The sequence below is a fragment of the Dunckerocampus dactyliophorus genome, chromosome 12, assembly GCF_027744805.1.
Source record: "Dunckerocampus dactyliophorus isolate RoL2022-P2 chromosome 12, RoL_Ddac_1.1, whole genome shotgun sequence".
In the NCBI taxonomy this organism is placed as follows: Eukaryota; Metazoa; Chordata; class Actinopteri; order Syngnathiformes; family Syngnathidae; genus Dunckerocampus; species Dunckerocampus dactyliophorus.
Genome location: NC_072830.1, coordinates 22,220,360 through 22,237,682, shown reverse-complemented (window position 1 = coordinate 22,237,682; position 17,323 = coordinate 22,220,360). Strand labels below are relative to the sequence as shown.

Below are 17,323 nucleotides of genomic sequence, written 5' to 3'. Positions count from 1 at the left end.
TTTCCACCATGAACCAGGAAGTAGCTTGCAAACAGATGGGCAAACAAACATAAAATACAATGCTAAACGTTTTTTGCACACAGCAAGTGATTCTTTGCTTTATTCCCCTTCATGCCAGGACTCTGTTGTGGCACCACTACCTTCTCTGGAATATGCTCCGTCTCCATGGTAACAGGCCCCAGGCAGACCCAGAAAAACATTGGGCCAAGTTGATCCTCATACCTGATCCTGGACACCAGGGATGAAGATTTGAATTCAAACACATTATTGCGCCTGAAATACCGGATTGACGATAAAACCACAACAGTGACTCAGATGATAGTTTTTAGGGTACTTTGTGTGTCCTCTTGGGATCATGGTGGTCCCTTAACATCAAAAGGTACGGTAAAAAGCTGATTCTTAAAAATTTCCTCAGATCTGAGAGCATAATTATGCTGGAGATATCCTCATTCTACACTAGAAGATTCTAAATTTGGCCATAACAGGCCCAAACGGGTCTGAAAGGAATTGTCACCAAGGACAAGGATGCACCAGCTTTTTAGTCAGGTGCTGGGCCAGAGGGATTTGTCAAGAGCGGGAGACCTGTTTTCTCTGGAGGATGCAGAGATCGAAGACTGCCTGTCTCACGCTCTGGATCAGATCAAGTCTATCTCCTGCTCACCGGTTAGTAGACATGCACAGCCGGGCAAATATTTGCATTATAAGTATCATTTCTATACTTGACCCATAGTGCAGACCTGCCAATATGTGCACATTTTTTGTACTCCACACATATTTTGACCCTTCAATTGGCTTGGATGATTCACTGCTCTCCAGGTACGCATTTTGTTGCATGTTGCCAATTTCAGTTTTGAGTTCTGTCTCTGAAACCTGGACGTTACACTGGCTTGCTCCTCTGCAAACCCTGTTGCGTAGCGTGACATGCACCTCTAAAAAAAAATCTAACCTCGCGGGCTGTGATTGGTCGACTTGTAGAACATTATTTCCTGTCTGTTTATGACTTGTTTGGAGGACGTACAGCTCACCTCCGCAAACGCCTTCTTCCGGTTTCAGTTCAACATTTGCAATGAAAATTACTGTTGTAACCCATTGATTAGTTCCAAACGCTCTAACACTCCCCTTCTCACTTCCATTATCATCATTTACTCGTGACAAAGGAAGCGAGCAAGCTCAATAGTTGCTCACAGAGTAGATGTCACGTCATGCGCTCAACTCTGACAAAGAGCTATAAAAGCAATGGTGTCCAAAGTTCGACCCAGGGGCCATTTGCGGCCCTTGTCTTATTTTTTTTATTGGCTTGTGGCACTTGGTAGAATTATAATTAAACAAAAAAATTTAATAAAATAGGGCAAAGGGTATAATTTCATGAGAAAAAGCTACTAATAAGATACTAATAACTAATTAAAAAATAATAAAAAATATATACTGTATCCGAAGTCAGGTGGGATAGGCTCCAGCGTACCCCCGCGACCCTAATGAGGAGAAGCGGCATAGAAAATGGATGGATGGATATACTGTAACATTTTTTTTGCCTTTTAACACAATGTAAAAAATATACAGTATATAAAACTCTCAAAGTAGCCCCCAAGGTTGGCAGGTCTGATAAAGTAGCTGAACATGGATAATGTTGAAGCATCCCAGAGCATAATACTTCCCCAATACTCACTATACAAACAGTATTAAGCACTGCAGTAATCACGGCACCAATGGAAGACTCCTACCTGTTTACCGACTAAATGATGATTTGTCTGTCTTTCATTAGTTTCTGAATGTTCAAGTGTGCTTCTCATTGACAGGATTATTTGACCAATGATAATGACCAGGCTGTGGTCGAGATTTGCATAACACGCATCACCACGGCCATCAGGGAGACAGGCTCTATCGAGCGGCACAGCACAGCCCTGGTGGGGCTGTGGGAGTCGTGTTTGGAATATAACCTCACGCCTCAAGGTGACAACACCGAGGACACGCCGCACACCAAGATAGCCTCCGACATTACCAGCTGCATCTTGCAGGTACACACACACACACACACACACACACAGCATTAACTGAATAGTAAATCACACAGAAGGTCAGCTATCCCAATCATGCACCTTCAAAAAATTATTCAGGTAGATTTTGAGCTGACAGTAGTAAGAAATTGTGCTTTCATCAGTAAGTATCATAAATTAATGATACATCATAAACAACTTTTTGCTTGGATAAGAAATACACTTTATGCAATTCATGCCTCCGGTTTTAATGTAATCTTGCCCAGTGGTATTTAACGTGCCAAAAAAAAGGAGTGGGGGGGGGGACTCTTAACTGGGCCAGATGTACATATAGTGCCATCTTGTGGTGACTGGAGGTATGAGCATACAAAAGCGCTGTGTTTTTGTGTTATTTAAAAAAAAATATTACAATCGTACAGACAGTCAGACAGCTACACACTAAACACATTATTGAATGAATGCTCTGGATTTAATATGGATTAGCCAATGGAAAGTATACAAATCAGTGCCATCTCAAGCTGCCACTTACTGTAGCTGCTTGTCCATTCCCACTTTAGACTTCCACAACTAGATGATGTAAATTGAGTGGGACCCATTCTCCTCTGTTCTTTCTCCAAATATTTCCAGTGGGACTAGGAATGTGCTTAATACCCCTGTAATGAGACTGCTTCTTCAGGAGACACACACACACACGCGCACACGCATACACACACACACTGGAGTGAGCCTGAAAGCTTTGACAGAAGCTCCAGGCCCTGCTATCCAAACTCCAACAGCACGGGATCTCTTCTTCTTTCATTTTCGTTCCCCTCTGACCATCTGTCTTTTCTTTTTTGTCCTTCTGTTCTCACTTCTCACTTCACAGTTGAATCCGCAGATGCTCAAACGCCCCTCATGCCCTTCCACTGTTGCTCCCACTGAGAGGCACATACAAGTAAACTGGAGAACACGTCGGTCAGACAATAATAATAGTGCAGGTGGCACTATTAAGGTGGTTTCACCTTGCATCATAACAAGTATAAAGGCTGACCTGTTGTAAGCTGACTGCATGTGACATCTAATCATTTTCTGAATGACTCTGAATTTTAGCTTCTTTAATTTCAAATATATGAGTATATTAATATTTTTGAAACCACATTTGCAATGATGTCTGCAAGACTCATTTGATATTTAATGTCAAACATACGAATGTGGTCTATTTGAATTAAATGACAACCAATTTGCTCATGATCATGGCCATAGCAAAGGAAATGAACTACCACTGTAATTCTTGTGTGCAGTGTCATCATGTGGCCATTGGTGGTATTGCGCTATGGAAGTGTCATACATAAAAAATATACAGTACAAGATACAAGATACAAGATACAAGAGACTGTACCTATAGAAGTTTTTAAAACTGTAATTAATGTGCATAAGTAGTATAATAAATACATGTATTTAGATATGATTTATCTAATGTATTTAGACATAAGTCTGCATTATGAAGCTAAATCATGCCTGTGCTCCAGTGGATTGGGTGATTGTGGAACTTAAACGTCCTGACTTCAAGCCCATGAAACATTTTGGGAATCAACTAGAACTGAGATGGTGAGGCAGCAGGCCCAACAACAGTGGAATGGCCTAAATGGACCAAAATCTCACATTCCAGCATCTTATTGAAAGTCCAACACCATGACACTCATTGCTGCACACTACACTTGTCACTCCAGTTGAGGGCGCTATTACATCTCAAATCTCTTTTCCCTTGCTGCTGACCTCTGAGGAAAAGTTCTTGTCCAGGCTCCACTTGCATTATATTTATCCATCCATCCATTTTCTATACTGCGTGTCCTGATTTGACATTTGGACAAACAACCATTCACACACATTTACACCAATGGACAATTTAGAGTTTCCATTTAACCTAACATGCTTATTGTTGGGCAAACTTCCCCACAGACAGGGAGAACATGCAAACTGCACACAAAGATGTTCCAATGAAGATTCAAAACATCTCTCTTCTGACTGTGAGGCCACCATACTAAATACTAAGACAACGTGTGGCTCCGTAAAATGTTTACAATATATATTCCTCATCAAACTCTTAAGACATATTGTGAGAAATACGTCACGTCGGCTTTCTGCTGTTTCCCACATCTTCCTCTCTTATTTCCACAGAACTACAGTTGTCCATCGGTTATGGTGCTGGCTGTTCCGGTGGCGGTGCGCTTTCTGCATCGAGGCAACCGAGAACTGAGCAGGAACATGTCCAGCTATCTCTCACTGGCTGCTATAGCCGAGATCGATCTGCTGGCTGACCATACTGAGGCCATAACACTCAGTGTACTTGCAGGTAAGACAATACATTGTTACACGTACTTACTTCACTAGTCATTGTTGTAAAAAGGCACATAAGGTTTGGTTTTTATGATGTGCAAATTGTTGTTGGTGGTGCGCTACTGAACTAAGGTGGTTGTTATGTCAGTGTGTCAATTAGGAAAACGATATGCGGGGTCTTATGGCCCCACTAGCTTTGTTGCTTTTATAATTTTGACAGTGGCTTGCATGTATTTTTGTGCATAGGTCACAGTTTTGTTGGGATTACATTCAAATTTAGTTTGTTAGTAACGGTACACAAGATCTCAATATGGTTCGAAAAGGTATCTCTTTCTTTAGTTTGGATGAAGTTTTCATTTTTCACAATTTCATTTGAGCTTCATTTGAAATACAGACTGGCAGTAGTGTGCACTTAGGGGGTGGAGGTAGAGGCGGGGCTACATATATTGCGGCATAAATGTGCTGTCTGCCTTGGTTTGGCACTGAAAAGGGTGCGCCTACATTTAAATGTGCTGAAAACCATTACAGTAATCCCTCGTTTATCGCAGTTAATCGGTTCCAGACGCAACCATGATAAGGGAATTTCCGTGAAGTAGGATTTGTTATTTATAAAATGAATAATTTCATAGTTGGAGCATAGAAAACCTGTTTACGACCTTCTAAATAAGCATTTTAACATTATTAGAGCAATCTAGACATTAAATAACACCCTTTACACTCGTATTACACAATATAGTAGGTATAAAATGAAAATGATCAATTTAAGACGTAAATAAAACACATGTGTGTTTTGCAGTGACTGTGCTCCGGATGTGTGGAGAACAGGAAGTGACGTCGGGGTTCAGAGTTGAGTTTTAGCTTATTGTGGGTTACAGCTGCAACAGTATTGTGATTGTTGTTCACCTCATTTGCAAGACTAAGAGCTGTGGCCCTAAGAGCCAGGGCCGAGCCAGAACAATAGATGCTAACGAGCCAGTATCAGAGTCGTTCATACCCAATTCAGGGAGCAACACTTCCCTTTTATCGGAGGTGTTAATAGCAGGATAGGATTATACCACCACTCCGCCCAGGCTTAGTGTAAGGAACCAATAGGAGGAGGGTGTTGGCACACCAATTCCGCCCACTCTTACTGTATTTAAGGCCTAAGCTACCAGCACTTATTAGTTCGCTGACGAAGCTCTTCGGATGAGGAGCGAAACGTCCGACACCTTTTTCACAGAAGTACAGATGACGTCTCAAGAAGCCTTTTCCTCAATGGACAACTCCTGTACGACTGAGAGCCTACACAGACGGATAGGCATTTATTTGTTCAATCTTATATCCTTATGTATTTTGGTTTTTAAAAAAGTGTAATTAGTCCCCGAAGAGGGACAGCACATTCAAGACAAAAAAAATAACAAGCAAAAAAACTGAGATTGAAGGATATGTTTTTGAATATCAAAGTATATGAAGGGTCGTAGTTAAGCAGTGTTTTCTACACCTTACAGTATATTCTGTTAAAATATCACTTCATGTATTCTTTTTGCTAATGGCTCTGACTGACAGCATTCTTGATCCACATAACTGAATCAACTTCATGAATACTTCACCAGCTGAGACGTCTAGATGTTCTTGATCCTGGGATGACTGTAATGTATTTAAAGCTGGGAAGCAGAGTGAGAAATTAAAGTAGTAAAAATGGAGCGAGATAAGGAAAACATTTCATAAAGACTCACAAAATCCGCTGAAGCAGTTCGAGGTAGGCGACAAACAGATGGTGGTTCTTTTTGAAGGCCAGAATATGACACAAGCACCGAACGAGCATCGAGCACAGACAGAGCAGACGGATGATAGACATGCAAAAGCTTTACAATAACAAATTCAGAATTATGTTTCCCGTTTTGTGCCGCCGCGGGTCATCAACTGCTTGCAATATTTTACCTTTACGTTGCTGTTTAACGAGCCGTGCCTCCCTGGACCTGAACGTAAACATAGCACAACATAAACATTGAAACGCAAACACAGGAGAGCCTCCCCCAAAAAACGTGCGATTACACATGCAGCTCAACAGATGACCTCTGTGTGTCTCAGAGAAAGGAAGCGAGCTGATGTAATGGGTGAGCTGCATGAGAGAGTGTGTGATGTCTTGGTTAAATGAGCATGTGTATGTTTTTACAAGGATTTTGTATTTCACTTGAAATGTCCATTTCTTTTTTTAGTCTCATGCGGCTTGGTTGAATGTGAGGTCACAAAAACATATGGATGGTATGGCGACCCCTAAATCTTCCAAGGCAGGAGTTCCTTGCACCTCAGAGTAAAACCTGATCTTAAGGTAGCAGCCAGGTTTGACAAATGTCACCTATCATACTTAGTCCTAAAAAATCCAAGTGCAGGCAAAGGAGGACTTTAAATCTCATAATATAGTTGCTATAATTCACAACAATGACTATAAAACTCGGAAGGTTTGCAAATTTTATTTCCCTACTTTTTAGAATTTTTGCAAATAGGAAGGAGATCACTGTTAATAAAAGTGATGATCCATGAATGTAATCCCAACAAAACTGTGACCTTCTTTCCGGCTGTGGAGGCGTCTCTGGGCCTGCCGGTTTGTGGCCCCCGGTACCCGTCTGCCTTTGTGGGGTGTGATCTCTCGCTGGTCTCGGGGGTTGGCAGTCCTCCGGCCCGCTGGCGCCCTGTCCTTGGCTGGGATTACCTCTCTTCGGCCCCTTACTGGTCTTCCCGGGGGGGGGGGGCTCTCTGGGCTGGCTCTTGGGGCACTGTTCTTTGTGCTGCCTGCCCCTATGGGCCTGGTGGCCTTCTGGCGGCCGGGGCCCGGCCTTGCTATTTGGGGCGGGGCTCTCTGGGAGGTGGAAGGCGGCCCCTTTCCTTTCATGCACTCTCAGTGACAATCACACGCCCACACATTCCTGCACCTTTATATATATATGAAGTCTTCCTTACATACAGAGATACCTGTACATATGCACACTCACAGTACATACGTACTTCCCCACATTACTCACTGAGTTATCCAGGGTGTTATTATGTTGTTGGTTTTATTACAGCGACGGTGATTTCAGCAGTATGACTATATATATATATGTGTGTATGTGCGGTATATATGTGTATATATATATATATATATATATATATATATATATATATATATGTATATATGTATTTATGTATGTGTATGTATGTATATATGTGTGTATATGTATTTTTTTTTTTTTTACAATGATGTGCATTACAGTAACTTTGATTCTATTCACTATCATGGATAATCATTTCATTACTACAGTTATGTGTGACTGTTTCAATGCGGTATTATCATGGTGATCACTATCATAATTCATCATTTCATGACTGCTATTGTGTGCGACTGTTTCAATGCAGTATTGTCATTGTGATCACTGTCATAGGTCATCATTTCATGACTGCTATTATGTCTGATTGTCATTGACAGCTTTGTCATTGTGGTTGTTGATATTGATTTGTCCTTTATCCTTGTTCGTCTTTATAGTTGTCACGGACATTTATTTGCTGATGTCGTTCGGTATGTTTCTGTTGTTCTGTCACAATTGTTGTTGTTGCTGCTGTTGTCCTTGTCTCTTGTCTCTCTTTTTTTTGTTTTTGTCCCCCCCCGTTTCCTTTTCTCTTCTTCTCTGTCCCCTCCTGCTCCGGTCCGGGCGCTCCAAATTTGCTTTATAACAAGCATCAAGGTCGAATAAATTTTGTATGACAGGGGAAGTGTATATCACACTTCTCTCTGGCAGAGTAAATCTGTTGAGCACTTGACGGCATTTAGGTATACAATTCTATCTGCTTTAAAGGCTGGACAGGACAGGGGGGAAAAAAAAAAAAAAAAAAAAAGGAGTTTCCTCACCGGAAAAAAAAAAAAAAAAAAAAAAAAAAAAAAAAAAAGTGATGATCCATTTATTGGTCCTTAATTTCATCCTAAAACTATGGGGATCACAGCAACTTCTCTGATAACACACACGGGAATAGTGATTGAATTTTAAAAAATGATCTATTTAAAATTTACATATAGGGTGTCCATAAAGTTTTTGGAAAGAAGTTCAACAGGTAAAAGTTATAAAAGATTCAAAATGTAACTGCATTGTTTTGTGACTCTGTTGAAAAGGTCTGTTTTTCCCGTCCTATATTTTGTCATTGTAGTTTTCGTCAAAGGAATTGTCCCATTCCCGTGAACCCAATACCGTGTCTCGTCTCGTCTCGTGAGCTGAGTGTATCGTGACATTCCTAACAGACAACATAAAAATCAACTACAAATCCTTATTTCTTAATTTTTGTCTTTACTCTTTCAATTTTTAGCTTTGTCATCTTTGAAAATCCCAACTCAGCCACAAAAATAATATATGTTGTTGATGGAAATGAAACACTTGGGCAAACAAAGAAACTATAACTTGCGTTTATTCATACCACGCTCTGCACTCAACCAACCACAAAATATAATAATGTACAAAATACATTCATTTTCAACCCGTTGACATTGACAGGGACACCAAAGCAATATACAGTATAATACAAGACAATGTAACTCACAAAATATCAAACCTTGTAAACTTTGCCCTTATTTATATTTAAAAAAAAAAAAACGTCAACCTCAAGTGACAAATACAGCAATTTCACTTTGCAATACAAAAAGAGAGGTAAATATATATTAGCCTATGTGTAAAAAGTACTGAAACAGCTGACAAAGCTGGTGTATAAAGACTATTATGAGTGTAAACTTGGAAATGTATGTTTTCAACTTCAAGAAAGGAAAAAGGGAAATCAAAAGCAAAATGGCTGAGTTTCTACATTTCAAAGCTGTTCTAGAGTTGGTTATGCTCGAGAGATGCATGCACAGCAGTTTTCAGTCAGACAAGTATTTGACAGATCACATGTTGCGTGGCTCATTCCATCACAGAACTCTTAATATGGTACCTCTTTTAGTCCTATAGCGGCCTAATCTAAGAATCTATACATACCAAGTTTACCATATCAAAAAATGCTAATAATGACGCAATAGCTGCATTTGCCATTTATGTACAAAACTAGATGGACATTTTAATTGTCTTTGACTTCTTGTTGTCCTCTCCTGTGTCTGCTCAGTTCTTTTATTTATTGGCTCAGAACGTGCTCACTTATACAATAGATGCTTTCTTTCACCCTAATTAAAGTCTTTGGTCAACAACACGTGCACCGCATTTCCTGCCACAACACACTTTTCCCAAGATGAATGCGCATCACTGTTTGTGTTGCAGAGAGCAGCATGTGTGAATGATATGGCGTCAGTTGAAATTATTACCCTTACGAAACATTGAAGTACTTAATAATAATAATAATACATTTGAATAATACATTTTATTTAGAAGCGCTTTGTACTTCAGTTTCTTTGTACTAGAGTTTCTTGGATATAAAAAGACAATTTTGATGATTGCATTCTTTTAGTTGACGAATTGAGCGCCCCCATGTGGCACCATCTCCGTCACACCCCACATCACTATGTTCCCCCTATGCTCGCAACCTTGGCCATCTTGCAAAGCCAGCTGGGATATCTTCTCCTCTGGCAGCACCTTGTCCCACATGTTGACCCCTGTCATTGTTCCTGCGAATGCCACCTTGGGATCAAACCCTGCCTCAAAACCTGCCATCCCGTTTCCGCTGCTGCTCGGGGTCAGATGGCAGCAGCCGTTCCTTTCCTGTCCCAACTGTAGAGAACCTCCATCTGGTAGGATGTGTCCTTCAGCCACTCCTGGTGTAGAAGCTACCTTTTTCCCACCTGCCCACAAAGAAGCCAAGCCCTGCTCAGAGGACCAAACCCCACATAGGTGGAGCCATTCTGGTGGACCGTCTGGTTTGACCACCCCCCGTGCCTCTACCAGGTGAGTTTCTCCTCCTATGGTTAACAAGGCAGAACTGTGGCTGAGCAGCAGCTGGATCTCATAGGGATTGCGTCGGTTGCCGTAGGATAAGAGCACTGTTTTGTTGGAGACGCCGACTGGTTTCACCCACAGGCAGACGGTGAAGGAGGACAATGAAAGAGGAACGTCTGGTATCACAGAAGTGTATATCCGACGGGAGCGCATGGGGAAGAGGAGCGCCATCTCACAACCTGTGTAACAAGAAGGTGCAATGGAAATCACTTTCTATCTGACGGAATTGGTACATTCGTGTAAAAAGATGAAAGTTTGCCAAGATACTTTTTACTTGCTAATCTTTGGGGGTGACTTTCTGACTAGGTTCTGTTAATGGGACCAAATTACCATCCGCCCCTGCACTGTTACAGGTCACAAATCTATTAAGGTTAACTAACGTGAGAGCCAAGGTTTGGAGAGGCTGTACTGATGTTGATAGGAATTCAAGTGGGCTTCAGATTGAATCCTGTGGGATGCCTGTGAGGCAAGATGAAGTTGTTTGAGGTTGCTCTCTGCCCTTTGAGATGGATTTTGCCATAATGATTATGAGAGGTAGACTCATTTTCCAAATGAAACGACATGTACACATAATTTGGGGAAAATGGTAAACAGTAACTTCTAATAATAATCACCCCTTTATCATTATTCTTCTTTAGTTAAGTGGCTTACTCTTACTGGCTCTCAGGTTTGTGCCATTCAGAAAATATTGGTGAAAAGAGGCATTTTGGGCATAGTGACTGTTCCCGTAATGGTGCCCCATCTGGTTTTGTTTGTCCACAGTGCTTTGGTTTGGGGTTTTCTGGTTGTTGTCTTGTGATTATACAGTTCCCTCCACTGTTTTATTCATTACTGAAATTAATTAATGATTCCAGTAAGTAATGGTCTGAGGCATAAGTTTGTCTTAGTTAATTAGGTAGTCCAACTCATTGTTATGAGTCACTGTTTATCTGAGGGACGGGCTATAAATGTCAGTCACAGTGGAAACAATCTGAGAGGAATGTGTGTTCATTTGTGTAATTATCAGTTTATATTATAATTACCAGTCATCAATTCTGTCGTGTGCCCTGTGCACATGTTAGGATGCTACAATTCAGTTGCAATGACTGATGTACAGATGAGCCATGCACCGTCACACTTGGCTTTACTCCAGAGAAAAGGTTTATGTAACTGTATCATCTGACAGTATTGTTAGAAAATGGAAAAGAAGGGGGCTTAACCTGCCTAGAGACAGACAACAAGGTATTTAGGACAAACACAAGCTGTAAGATTAGTCACTGACTGCTGAGAAGCAAGGGGGGTCTCATTCCTGAACGTGAAGCATGACCTGAATATGTCAACGCAGATAAAAATTGAAGGAAGTAAGATGACAGGCTAAAAAAAAAAAATCAAAGAAAGAGGAGAAAAAAAGACTAAGCAATAGCAAAGGGAGAAAGATGAGACAGCTGATAAGTTACCTGCAGGCAGGTGTCTTAGCCGCAGTGACCTCCGCACCTCCTGCAGCTCCGTTCTTGTCTGCTGCAGAACAGCCAGCACTCCCTCCAAAGTTCCCTCTCGGTGGCCTGCTCCTCCAACCTCTGGATGTTGGGGCGCTGCTTTAACAGTTCCTGGGTTGCTGAAACAGCTGGTTTCCATCTTGGCTAGTCGGGTCGCTTGGGTTCGTGTGGTGGAGAGAAGCTGCTGCAGCATTGCCTCTAGGTTATTTGAATTCCCAACAGAATTTCCCTCAACAGCACCAGAAGTGTGATCGCCAAATTTTAGCCGCAACAGGGATTCTCTGAGTCTTGCTTCCAGCTGCAAGGCCATCCTTCTTCCTGCTGTCTCCACTGCAACGCCGCAGGAACCCCCATACTGGGCCACAAACCTAGCAAGAACAAACATAAAGCATCTGAATGGAGGTGCCTCAAGTAATTATGAAAAATATGATGCCATCGCTTTCAACCCACTTGAGTATCTCCCCACGTAGAGAGCCCATCTCCACCTTTACAATGTCATCGGCATACTGGAGAAGCATGTTCTCCCTCATCTGGCTGTTTTCCAGCATTGAGAAGATTTTGTCCCATTTTGTGAGGTCTGGAGAATTGCAGGGGGCTGCACTCGGTGTGGCTGGAGAAAGATAGTATCATTAACATGACACATTTCTCGGGAAGTAATTTCATTCTGACTGACTGCTGATGCTTCCCTTGTGTAATCTATTAAATTGGAAGGAGGAAGAAAATAATAAAGTAACAGTTTTCCAGTTGGGTTTCTATTGCTGGAGCCTGAAAGTTGGTGAATGTTTACAGGAATCACTCAATGCATGGACAAGATCAAGTGTAAACGCTTGCTGAACCCTGGTGCCTACCATACAAGCACACTGGATGGTCTATCGACTGACACTCAATCGCACAGGGGGCCAAAACTCAAAGCTGACTTTAGGTCACGAGCCATACAGGAGAGAACGTGGAGGAGTGTAGCGTGCAGAAGGTTACGCATTGTAGGGAAATTTTAACGCATGCACGCGTGTGCGCACACAGTTCCAGATCTGAAAATTGTAAATAGTTTGTGGTGTTATATGTTTAAATAAATTATTTTGTTGTAAAACAACCCCTTTTTGTGTTTTTTATGTTGATAAAGCTGTTTAGATATTTCAGCTGTCACAAAAAATATTTGTGTCAAAGTGAAAGTTCTGCTTGAAATGTATCTTTTCACAAAAAGCAGTTTTTCTCCCTTTTTTAGTCAGGGACTGATATTTTCCTGAAACTTACCTGTGTTCTACTGCTGGTTACTAAATAATAGAAAAAGGTATAGACAAACTTTTTTTTTCTGACTAAAGACGCGAGTCTAATCTTTCTTTTGGTAGGTTTCATGCTTATATCGCCATAGAACACAATATTCTGTGTGCCTTGAAAAATTGGCCGGTACTGAAGGGGTTGTCTTTTAAAAAATGGCTTGGATTGAATGAGTTAATACAGTAAAATTTTGAGAAAATGTCACATAAGCACTGACAAATAGATAAGTAAGCCACCTACATACCCATTTATCCCGGTTCCCCGCACGTGCACTTGCGGGATTGGAACGTAACAACTTAGCATACCAATATAATGCACCAGTCAGCTGTGGTTGCATTTTCAAGCTGGGTCAAAGTGTGCATATGAATAAATACAAATAATAAGCACAAATCCAACGCATATATGTTACCCACAAGAAGCATTACTTCTTTTGGATTTTTATTTTGGTGCAAAATACACACACAACATACAGGTATATCCTCTTCTGCTACGGTTTTGATCACAGAGCCATATTAGGGGAGGAAAAATACTTATAGTTTAAGCAGTGCAAGAGCAATTAAACAAACCTCAACCCAGCAACGGTCTCCACATTGATATTCAACTGTTGCTTCTGTATTGATGCTAACTCTAAGCTAAAACATTTACAATCATTCGTCCATCCGGAAGTTTTTTTCCATGTCTCCTGGGGAGTACCCTCTCGAGAAGCAGCTCTCGTTTCTACCCCCAAATTGACCTTGAAACAATCTGGTTCTTGTAGTTACTACACAAAGGTACGTTTCAGGGTGGTAAGTTCCTGCAGTTGAAAAAAAAAAGCCTTTAAGTCGTCTGCCCTGGCTGGTTACAGTGACTTAAGAAAGTAGGTCAGGCAAACATTTTAAGATCAATTCAGCGGATCTGAGGGCTGAGGGTGGACTATATCATTTTGATGTTCAACACTGTGCATTACTTAGAATTAAGGGGCTGAAAAGAGTAAACCTTGTTATGTATAATGTATAGCTATGAGCCCTACATGGTTCTCAGAGACTTACTGTCTGGTTAGTTTAAAGCAATTCAACTCAATAACAATTGATGTTTGTTTAAAGGATTTAGAGACATAACTTCAGACACAAACATGTTGGGCATTTTTAAAAATTTTATTTTTACCTTTTTTGGTAACATAAGCGGGTGTTCCAATGCTCCAAGTAATGTAATGCTAATATTATTATAGTGAAACCTTCTAGCCAGAGCGCCATGCTGACACCAGCAATGTTGTGAGACCTCAGCATACTGTACATCACAAGACCTCAGTTCAGCAAGCATCAAATGAAACATTTTACAAGGGCGATCGTCGATTTATTTATTATTATATTTATTACGTTGTTTGATATGGAAAAATAGTTTCAAAACATGGACAAATGTGGCTTGGCCAGTATCCTGGAGTGATTTCTGTTCCACTTTAGATGTTCCACTATGTAGTACATTCATAAAATTGAATAAAACATTACGGGGTTGAAATTTTGAATATCCAGGTATTTTGTTAGGTTTAATGGGCTACATGGAGTTAAATGACTGGCATCACCTTTTTCCTCATATAGCACTTATTGACTGAAATTCCACCGAGGCTGGTTGTTTTTCAAAGTGTGACCAGAAGACTACAGGGGAGGCACATCAGCTTGAGAAAAATTAAGAAAAACATATTTTTCAAAAGCGACAAGCTAACCAGTTATTTCAATGAAAAAACATTTATTGATTTTAAGTTCTTACAGTGGGAAAGTAAGCAGAAAGTAAGCAAACCCCCCACAAAGTATACTGCAGAACTCAGTTCTTTGGTGCCCCAGCTCTATTATGTTCACTGAGGGGGGGCTCACTGTGCCACACTTTGAAGACCCCTGCGCAAAGGGAATTGAATGGGTAAAGATAGTTAGTGTATTCATTCTGGCTTGGACCCTTCATCTTCATTACATTCGACTACTTTCCTTCATTATCTTCCATACCAATGTTTTTTTTCCTACTTTTTGTCATCAATTATACTGCTACTCTCCTATGTTCAAGGCTCACTAACCGTGGCCTTCAGTCAGCTTTAAACTGGATTGAGTTTGCGGCTGGTTAACTAACTGTTGGCGCTACAATGAGGCCTCCCGCTAGCATTAAATCAGCAAATACTCAAAATGCAAGCGGCGTGACGGAAATGACTACACACACTTGTGCATTCCCACACTCAAGGACATTCTTACACACATTTGCCTGTATCATTACACACACCACACACATAGGAGTACTTCCCAACAGCTGAGACGAATTTATGAATGACTTGTCTATCTATTCTGTTTATTCTGGTCCTGCTTCTGTTGAAACAGAAGGAAATAGAACTGTCTTTGCTAAGTCGACCTTTTTAAGTATAAAAAATATGTACATGTTGAGTAATTGACAGGTATAACACTCCCAATGCAATAACACGGATCAAATCAGGAATGTCATGCAAATCTACCATGAATGAAATAATCTTCCTATATTCTGCTTTATGAGCTGCAATAACAGTCATACTGTAGGTATAACAGAGCAAAGAATAGATTTCAATACCATTTCATGCTCCAAAAGTCTAATTAAGTCCTCACTGTCTCCAATGGGAATGCATTCAAATCAATGATTCGTTGGTCACAGTGTAACACTCACGCTCTGGCGTCTCCTCCTCAGTGATTTCGTTGTAGTAGGTGTCAGCATAGTTGACCTCGATATCGTCCTCATAGGTAAGAGCCAGACACACACACACTGACCACACACCTACTGCCAGGGGGAGCCTCCAGTGCAACATGCTGCTCTGCTTTGGGAGGGCACAGGTGGAAGTGTAAAATAGATGGATGTTGACTGGCCTCCTACTGGCTTGTGTTTTTATGCATGTGAGGAAATGTCAGTCAGTCAGTCAGTCAGTGAGTGTGTGTGGTTCCCTCCCGTCTGTCTCACTTTATACAGCTCCGCAGGTCACCCGCTCTTTTTCACGCGCTCCCTCCCTCATACCTCTTGCAGTGTTTGTCCCTCCTCCCACGCTCCCACTCCCATTCTTCCTCGTTAAATGCTGAGCAATCCTTTGGCAGGAAGCCCACCAGTGTTGTCTACACCAGCCAGAGTGAGAGAGAAAGAAAGGGCCTCCTTGGGCTTGAGTCACGCACAAACACACTCATTTCTATCAATCATCTGTACTTTATAGGAAAGCTGCCAATTGACTTTATTGTATTTGTCTATTGGTTGTTGACATGCACATACAGTAAATCCCCAGCAGGACACGTTTATAATGAAGCATAATTACAGTTATTACATCAGTATGTGGTTTGTTTCATAATTATACATGACATTAGGAGCAATGCATGCCTTTTGACTACAGATAGACAGTTTAGAGATGAAGTGCATGGTCAGCACTTTGGCCCCAATCATCTTCATAACTACTGATAATCACAGGGCAACTTGGAAAGTCGAACACCCTGAAAAGTTGAACAATTTGGAATTGTTTTTTAACAATCAAGTCGGAAAGATATGGTCAATTCATCATTACCGTACTGGCGTGAATGTAAGACACCCCTGAATATAAGACGACCCCTAATTTTTAAGATGTGTTTTTGGAAAATATTTTTTGACAAATTCAACTAATTAATTCAGCAAGTACGGTATTGACCCTAAACATATAACAATCCTTCTTCTTCAAGACTCCTTTTTTTGGGAAAAAATGCAGTAAAATCAAAGACTAATTGTATCCTTGTTTTCAATATCAGTTGGACTCAATTAAAAAAAAAGGGTGTCCTGAAAAACATTTACAAAATTTGAAATATGAATATTTGAATAACTAAATGTTCTTGGCAAACAAAATTATATTTATAAAAATATTTATAAAAATTCCAACAATGGCTATATAATTATAAATATATATAAATATAAACTTACAAGTCGCAGGTGTCCACATTGTAACATGGGATATTTACCCAGAAAGGCACACTATAAACCTTGCAATCCTATTTACACTCGGTGTTCCAAGTATCACTCGTGAGACGTGAGACAATTTTTTTTCATCAGCTGCTGCGGTCCAAGCAGAAGCTGTAATAATTCTACACTTGATCAAACTTACTTATGATTTGTCAGATCAAAACATGGTCACTAATATAAGACTTCAAAATGTGATATTTGCATGCTAATATAGCGTCACTAGTCCAATTCACTACTTCCTGAATCTGCACTCTCAGCATCATGGGAACTCTAGTTCTTTTAGCGATAAATTCGCTACATCATTTTTTAATCCACAGGGTTAAAATGATGTAGTGTGAAATGTGTGCGTGTGAAATGCGTGTGAAAATAGTTAAAGCTTATACGGTTTATT

At 40.6% G+C, this 17,323-nt stretch overlaps 2 protein-coding genes across 5 annotated transcripts in view; one reads left to right on the top strand and one right to left on the bottom strand.

Annotated features, from left to right (window-relative positions):
* The window catches only part of veph1 (ventricular zone expressed PH domain-containing 1), a 70,152-nt gene that overhangs the window by 10,340 nt on the left and 42,489 nt on the right, over positions 1–17,323 (top strand). Inside the window, exons 2-5 of one of the 4 annotated variants that reach the window (XM_054793569.1) lie at positions 119–379; positions 461–663; positions 1,797–2,015; positions 4,152–4,326. In XM_054793569.1, the coding sequence (XP_054649544.1) occupies positions 526–663; positions 1,797–2,015; positions 4,152–4,326 (532 nt within the window). In that variant the 5' untranslated portion in view covers positions 119–379; positions 461–525. Of the gene's footprint in view, positions 1–118; positions 380–460; positions 664–1,796; positions 2,016–2,859; positions 3,030–4,151; positions 4,327–17,323 lie in introns of all 4 variants that reach the window. The other 3 variants (XM_054793571.1, XM_054793570.1, XM_054793572.1) reach the window with 3 other exon arrangements.
* On the bottom strand, positions 8,712–15,977 carry ptx3a (pentraxin 3, long a). The gene is made up of 4 exons (XM_054793602.1): positions 15,634–15,977; positions 12,157–12,316; positions 11,668–12,074; positions 8,712–10,410 (listed from the first exon to the last, which is right to left on the bottom strand). The coding sequence occupies exons 1-4, from the start codon at positions 15,770–15,772 to the stop codon at positions 9,743–9,745; spliced, it is 1,374 nt and encodes a 457-aa protein (XP_054649577.1). The 5' UTR covers positions 15,773–15,977; the 3' UTR covers positions 8,712–9,742.